We start from the raw sequence: 7594 nt of genomic DNA, 5'->3' as shown, positions 1-7594 counted from the left end.
TTTAGTATACAACAAAAGCAAAGGACCTTGCCATCCCCAGACTTTTGGAGGGGACTACATTTCTTTAGAGCGCCTAAATGTTCCATTTCCAATCACCGTCAAAGTACATGTCACTTAAGCACATCATTAAGTTTAAAAAAAGCTTGTAAATATAGTATTGAAAAGAATACAGGTAGTTGTCTTTGTCGTTACTGCGAGTTCAATAAAGTTTGTGTGAAAAAATCGCCGTGACGTCACTCACTTGCTTGATGCATTGAAACACTTCAAATTAGTGTTGCTTTGATGACATTGCGATGAGAAATTAACTTGGTCGAAGCTCCAATCAATCGCTGAAACCACGAGTACACTTAACGTCTGTGTGTACGGGACCAAAAAGCAACGTAAACGTCGACGAATGAGGGCTAAAGCTAGCGTCAATTAGCATCGTTAGCTCGTGGAATGGAAAGCCGCAGATGTCTGGAAGGTTTCATTTCTTTTCAAACTCTTGTTTCCAAATCACAACTATTCCAACCATTTCACACTTGACATCTGAAGCTAATTAACACACGGTTGAATGTTAAGTTTGAAGTACCACCATCAGAGCGACTAATCAAATCAATGCTTTCTTGTTCATGCAGTATAATATTTGTGGCTACGAAATATTGTTATTCACTGCAGCGGCGTTTTGGACGATGTGCTGTGACGGTTGTGTGTGTCCAGAGTGTTTTTTGGCCAAAGTGAGCGTGGCGGTTGCGATGTCGGTGATCAGGCGGAGACCGGCGGGCGCCAGCGTCGGCCGGTACGTTCAGACTTTAGCGGCGAGGCTGAGGGAAGGCGAGCAGACGTGGAGGAGCAAAGCGGAGCTGCTGCAGCAGGAGGTGCTCGGGCTTCGACAGGCCCTGCTCGTCGCCACGGCAACGGAAAGCACAGGTGCTCCTTGGTTTGAATTGGAATCTTTTTGTGGACACGATTTTAATAAGGGGTGTCCAAAGTACGACCACCCATTTTTGGTGCCCCGCTCCGCAGCACAGCCTAAAATAAACGTTTGCCTCAACCCAACTTTATTTCCAGAGCACTTGAAAAGAACCGCAGCTGCACACAAAGTACTGCGCGTTATATCAAATTGAAACATAAAAACGGTCAAACATAGGGCAAGTTAAAACAATAGTTGAATAAGTGTTAAAAACGATAAAAGTGCAGTTTCATGATGAGTTGAAAGCCAAAGAATAAAAATAGGTTTTAAGACGAGTGTTATAAAGGCATATTGTTCTTCTCTCTCACTACTGTTTTCAACCAATCACACATCATTCAGTAGTGCCACTGGCCACCCCAAAATCCTGAAAAAAGATCCACGTTTCGCTTTATTACCGAGGTGTTTTTTTTTTAACTGTACAGTAAATGTACAAATAGATATAGCGTCACATATCTTAAGCTACACTGATGGATTGGTTTATTGCATCAAATATAAGCTAACCAGTTATGTGTGGATTCAATCATCTGAACTTCTCTCTGAATTTTCTCTTTCTATGAACTTTCCTATGAATTTCTCACTGGGTAATTTTTAACCAGTACTAATATCAAGGCTATGAACCCGAATTTATGTAATAGGTTTCCTTATATAGGTATAGGTTGCATTCATACAAAAGAAAGCTTTCATTTGTTACTGAGCAAGTGCGCTCCCACTGATGGGCTAAATTGGTGTACAGTGACATCGGACAAAAGCAGAACCATTTGCCAACCAAGTCCTGATTCGCAGCAGGTACACTAACTCAAAAAGTTCTTATTTGATGATCATTTCTGCCTTTTCAGGCAATGCGTGTGATCGTAGACAGTGTCTCCTATACCCGCTTGGTATAGAAAATACAGATCCTAATGTTAGCTGCTTATTTGCATTTACATTGACCCACCGTTTTAGTCACAATTCAGCTCGTTAGCTGCCTCAATGTTGGCATTTTATTAGTTCACTCGATTGCCTTCACTGAAGTTCAGCGCACTGTATGCTGACGCTCGGAGTGGGCACATGCGAGACCCCGTTACGTATTGTGAAACCTCCTGCACTGAGGTGAAAGGTCATTTATTTTAAGAAAGTAGACACTTTTGGTCGCCGCTGTGCCCTTCTTTGTTGTTTTTTGGCATCTTTTTTGTGTCAAGGGCTCGTCAGACTGTAGGCATCAAAACTAGGAACGATTCCAGAAGAATGGGAACGTTAGTCCCGGTTCTAATCGATTTCTCAATAATCGATGCCCGACCCTATTCATTCTGGTATCCCATAATAGTCACGAGACTAGTGGAACATGTGTGTGTGTGTGTCGGTGTGTCAGGTACCGATGTGACCACGGAGAGTGACTCGGACACTCCGGAACTCCTTCAGCTTGTTCCGGCCCAGCAGCAGCTTCCCTCCAATCAGCAGCAAGCTGCCCAGCGGAGGGCGGGGCTTCGTCATGAGCACTTCTTGCACTCTTTCTGCGCCTTCCAGCGAGCCGACCCGCCGTGGCTCGGGCCGGGCAGGGACACAGACACGGCCGAAGTCTCGGCGGACGCGCCGTGCCGGCTCCTGGATACCTTGGTGGCTACGTTTCGGGAACGCTCGCTTGTCGGGGGAGCGGGCCAACTCGCCCTGAAGGCGTGCCAAGCGTCCGCCCGCGCCATGGACCTGTTCACCTCGCGAGGTGCGCCCTCCGCCCGCCTGACAACGCAGCTCCAGGCCTCCCTGAGGGAGCTCACCGCCATCTTGCTACACGCCAGCCAGCACCCGGTGAGTCAAACGTGACAAGATTCTGGAATCTCATAGAAAATGGTCTTGATGTCCTCAGGGCCTAACTCACTGGCGCAGACACCGCACCGACTCAGGAGAGCAAAATATTGCTTGCGCTGTCAACCGTGTCTTCGGGTCAGTGAGATATACCCTTCCTCTCTTAGAACTGATGACGACGATGACAAAGATTGGCAATGTGCCAAGTGGCCACCATCTTTGTGGAATTCAAACGCCTCTGAAATCCTCCACAACAGATAAATTCCCGATCGATGACTGATGTACACTAGCTCTTCTCACCAGTACTGTTCCACTTGCACTTTTAGGGCAAGTGAGGCCGTTGGTAACGTCACATTCATTTTGATGGAACCACCTGGAGAAGCCCTTCCTCGCAATTTCGGCCCGTACGAGCTTATTGGTGGATATTTTGCACTGAAACTTGTCAGCCAATCAGAGAAGGACTTCCCTGAGTAGCAGGCCGAAAAAAGGGTCCAGGAAATAGGTTGAGAAAGAATGAAGTTGCACCGTTCAATTATTTTCCACACAAAAAATAGAACCCATCATCTGACTTTCAAAATGCCAATGCAGCCAGCATATTGACTGGTTGTCAATTTGGGCAATCTTGTCAGATTGCGGCGTCGCGAAAGACGAAGGGTTGTGAACGCAGTTGCTGCGTTTGCAATCATTCACTCATTCCTTCCTACTAATGACCCGAGCCGTAGTTTGGACACCCCTGATCTCGGTGGTCAAGAAGTTGAAGTGGCCAATCCAGACACTCAGGATTTTGGGCAATGTTGTCACGTTGCTTCAAAGATGGCCGCCTTCTTCCAGACAGTCGACGTGTTGGCGTCGTGCTTGGCGGCGTTGGGGAGGAGTCGCATTGCAAAGTCCTTCCTGGTTGGTCACATCCTGTCTGAGGTCAGCGTGCTGGCGGATGCGCTGTGCTGCGCCATCCAGGTAATCACACACACAGAAAAAGTCTACACACCTCTGCTGAAATGCCATGTTTTTTGGTGATGATTTTGTCATCTTTTCCAAAATTTCTTGATATCCGGAAGCATTCTGAGATCCTTCCACTGGAACTAAGGGCTTCATTTTCAGACCAAAATAACACTTTTTTTTTTTTTTTCCCATGAGCTGAACTCAAAGACAGCAGTGCCTCGAGATAAGTTTAATGCATTCAGTGACCACGCTTGTATCTCAAAATACAAAATCATCTTTCCCCGTTGAGGTGGATGAAATTTCCCCCTCCTAGCCTCGCCAAAAAACACCCACATAAGAAATATTGCGCTCAACAGTTTGAACATTTGCTCCCCACGCAAAATGCAACTGTCCCTAATCTTTTGCCCTTCTGTGGGTTTTTTTGGCACTTGCAAAGCAGCTCTTTAGCGCCATCAAGTGGTATTGCGCGAGGAAAGCGACGTGTGGTGACGGGCTGCAAGGCTGGCGCCATCTCATGCTGGTGGTGCCGTCTCAGATTTTGGCAAACTCGGCCAAGCCACGGCTCCTATCTCGAAAAACTCGTATCTTGATGCACCGCTGGACATTAAAGGCCGTTTTTACTGCGATATTGGAAGATGGGTTCATGCGCACATCTCCTTTGCCGAGATCATGCATCCACGTCAGAGGTGTGGAACATTGAGATGCTGATTGGACAGCGTGATTATTGCACAGGTGTGCCTCGGCCAGTCTTACCATATTGAGGGGGCAGAACCGCCATCAGTATCTGGTGGGCCAGCGTTCGCCTCACACGGCCTCGCGCCCTTCGCCCACAAGCCTCACGGCAGACACGTCGCCCTGCGAGCGTTTGGGCTGTGCCGGATTGGCCAATACGGCGCCCTTTTCCACTTCCTCCCAAAATCCAAACAACCTTGAGAGGCGGGCTGGGCAGAAATATTGATTGATCGACTCTTGGCAATATTCTCCTCCCCAATTAAATTTTGATTGGGCAAATCCTCTGAATCGATTCACCTCCTGGCCAGAGGGGGCGCTTTGCGCATGATTGGCGCCGTATGGAAGGAAGTTGCACTCGACCGAACAACAACATGGCGACCAAAGTGACACCAGTGTTGAAATGCGACGTTTGGGATCAATTCGGATTTCCGATCAACTCCGCAAACCATGAAACACACAAAAGGAAATATTTTGCAAACTGTGCCTGGCAGAATTTTCATTACGATTTCCAGGAGGAAAGATAAATTAAGTTTACATGCACTTTATTTTTGGGTTTATACAAATCTGTCATGTCTACTTTTGTACTACATATGCACAAATAGGTTATTACTGTACACATTTTTTTCAGATGTTTTATTCCTAAAAAAATGAGGTGACATACCACATATGGTCACATGGGCATGAAATGAATTAATATTCCTGAATCGATAAAGAATTAAAATCAACATCGAATTGAATCGCAATGTAAAGAATGGAAATCAGATCGAATGGTGAGGTTCTTAACGATACCAGACACCTTCGCCACACAGCCGTCGAAGAGAAGTGGCCCAACATCGCACAAACGACAACCCCGCCGGACACCGTCCACTCGTACGGTGGCCTTCACACTCAACTGTGCAATAATCATGCAGACTCATCACTCGGCATGTCGATATGGCACACTTGGCAGATGGATTATGAAATCCAAATTCTCGCCTTTGTGTCCAGGAGAACGCGAGCGTGCACAAGATTCCCGTGGACGAGTACCACAACGCGTTGCGCCTGCTGACGATTCTGGAGGAGCTGCTGAGCGACTCGCGGGCGTCGCGGCGGAAGTCGGAGCAGGCGGAGAGCCTGCAGTACTTGGAACAACAAACGTTCACTCTTTCGCAGGAATTTCCGCTCTTTGCCGTCAGCATGTGGAGGGTAGCCGCGCTCGTCGGGACAACAAACGTTTCATCTTCTGCTCCAAACGGCTCGTGAAATCGACACGATTTCAAAAAGCAAACATGTTGATCTCAATTGGCCATAGGTCATGAAATGAATGAAAAATAAGGATTGGACAAAAGCGGATTTTTTTTTTTTCCTCTCCTCACAGAAGACAATCTTAATTCTGTCTAATCAACATCTGGCCACAAATCTAACAAAACTAACTAATATAAAATATATTTGCTAGCTTGTGCCGCTGCAATGATTGACGTCAATTTGGTCCAGCTACAAAAATACTGTTTCTCATCAAATGTTCAACTTGATCAAAGTGGACACTGACAGCAGTGTTTGTGCTCAGGTTACCACGGTTACCAACAAGTTCTTTAGCACAGAGGAGGACACTTTTTGGATACGTTGACGACGCCACGGTTGTTACTGCCGCAGTTCGGGAAAGAGCTCGAGCACGGCGATGTCCAGCAGCACGTACGACATCTGAACACAAACAACAATCGAGCGCTTTTCCAAATACTTGACTAATCCATTGGGACTCATTTCTGACCTGCTTGTTGAGGAGCGGCTGCTGAAGACCCTCAAAGAGAAGCCGGACCCCCTCACGCTTGGCCTCCTCGCCGACGAACACGCCGACCGCGTCTGACGTCACACAAACGACAATCGGCGTCCAGGAGGCCATCTTTTGCTGAGGCGGCGTGACTCAAAGGCGTTTCGGAACTCACCGGGCAGATATGCGATCATCTCCTCAAACGTCTGCTTGGCTCGTGCTTGGTTGGCCTGGCCGCTGCGCTCCTCCACACTTTCGTAGAAGATGGCGTCTGAAGGAGCATGGCGCATTCGCGAAGGTTAGCCATGGTGGAATTCTTTTCCTTGCAGAAGAGACCTTCCGAAATGTTTCCATTTGTCAGTGTTGATTTGACAAATGTACCTAAAGGAACGTGACAAGTGGCCACCACCTTTGTGAAATATTCTCAAAAACATGGAATGAGCACTTAAATGCATCTAAAATTCTCCACAACAAATACATTCCCGATTGATGACTGACACACACATTAAGTATTCTGCTGCTCTTCCCATGAATAATTTGCGCTACTCAAGTCGACTTTTTAGGACAAGTGACGCCATTTGGAACGTCACCCTCATTTTGAGGCGTCCATTCGGTGAACCAACCCCTTGGAATTTCGTACGAGCTTATCGGTGGATTTATCCCACTACATTTCTCCAGAACCCATCTTGCAATTTTCACAATTCTTTGAGTGTTGTACTCAGGTTGATGTAGCCATTCCGACCAGACTCGGCATTTTGACACATGGTCATTTTTGGCAAATCTTGTCACGTTGCTAAAGTTTCCAGAGATCGGGGAGTCAGTCCGGAATGACTGCGGTCGCAATCATTCACTCATTTCCGATTCCCCAATCATTTTTAGCAGACATTTGAGGCAACTATTTAGATCCATAATTTCAAGTGGCCGTTCCAACCCCATTCAGCATTTTGGGTCACATTTCCACGAAATAATTGTTACGTGTCCAGTTGACGTTCCGCAGTGTTAGAATTTGTGTACAATCGTCAACGTTGAGCTGAGTTTCCTCAAAGTGTTTGGAGTGCGACGGGCCGTGCGATGACCTCGTAGTTGCGTGATGAGCGAGACGAGGCGGTGCTCCTGCAGGATGCCGTCCATCTTGGCTTGCACGTGCTGCTCCACGTAGGCCTCGAACGTGTTCTTCACCAGGATCCTGCCGGCCGACAGGAGGTGATGCAGCCAGCGCGGCGTCCCGAACACCAGCCGACCTTCAGCCAGAGAGGAAGAACGGCATTGTTTTGGCAACCTCTGGTGGCATTTCTGTGTCAAGGCAACAATTTGGGGCGAGTTGAGGAGCTAACCGTTTTACTACTTGACGGGAGCGCTCCAACTTACCGACGTGCATCATGTAGTCGTACATGCCGTCCACGCCGACCTCCGTCATGCCGTCGCGGTCGTCTGGCCTCTCG

The 7594-nt window shown here is 47.6% G+C and overlaps 2 protein-coding genes across 8 annotated transcripts in view; one reads left to right on the top strand and one right to left on the bottom strand.

The window, feature by feature from the left end:
* The first annotated feature begins 224 nt into the window (after nt 1-224).
* On the top strand, nt 225-5650 carry mei4 (meiosis-specific, MEI4 homolog (S. cerevisiae)). 5 transcript variants are annotated; one of them, XM_061703669.1, is made up of 5 exons: nt 225-463; nt 700-909; nt 2301-2734; nt 3545-3688; nt 5393-5650. In XM_061703669.1, the coding sequence occupies exons 1-5, from the start codon at nt 439-441 to the stop codon at nt 5645-5647; spliced, it is 1068 nt and encodes a 355-aa protein (XP_061559653.1). In that variant the 5' UTR covers nt 225-438; the 3' UTR covers nt 5648-5650. The 5 variants fall into 5 exon arrangements, with proteins under 5 accessions (XP_061559653.1, XP_061559652.1, XP_061559651.1 ...); XM_061703668.1 differs by having other exon boundaries at nt 225-909; nt 3563-3688; XM_061703667.1 differs by having other exon boundaries at nt 225-909.
* Nucleotides 5651-5722: 72 nt separating this feature from the next.
* LOC133416659 (sorting nexin-14-like) overlaps nt 5723-7594 on the bottom strand; it is a 17352-nt gene continuing 15480 nt past the window's right edge. For 2 of the 3 annotated variants that reach the window (XM_061703645.1, XM_061703647.1), the window contains 4 exons: nt 7521-7594; nt 7229-7393; nt 6328-6423; nt 5723-6244 (listed from right to left, as the gene is read on the bottom strand). The exon at nt 7521-7594 is cut by the window's right edge and continues 53 nt beyond it. In XM_061703645.1, coding sequence (XP_061559629.1) covers nt 5865-6244; nt 6328-6423; nt 7229-7393; nt 7521-7594 — 715 coding nt within the window. In that variant the 3' untranslated portion in view covers nt 5723-5864. The remainder of the gene's footprint in view (nt 6245-6327; nt 6424-7228; nt 7394-7520) is intronic. The other variant, XM_061703646.1, reaches the window with a different exon arrangement.

This window comes from Phycodurus eques, chromosome 18 (genome assembly GCF_024500275.1).
Source record: "Phycodurus eques isolate BA_2022a chromosome 18, UOR_Pequ_1.1, whole genome shotgun sequence".
NCBI classification, from domain to species: Eukaryota; Metazoa; Chordata; class Actinopteri; order Syngnathiformes; family Syngnathidae; genus Phycodurus; species Phycodurus eques.
The sequence above is the reverse complement of the archived record's forward strand: the minus strand, read 5'-3'. Positions and strand labels throughout refer to the sequence as shown.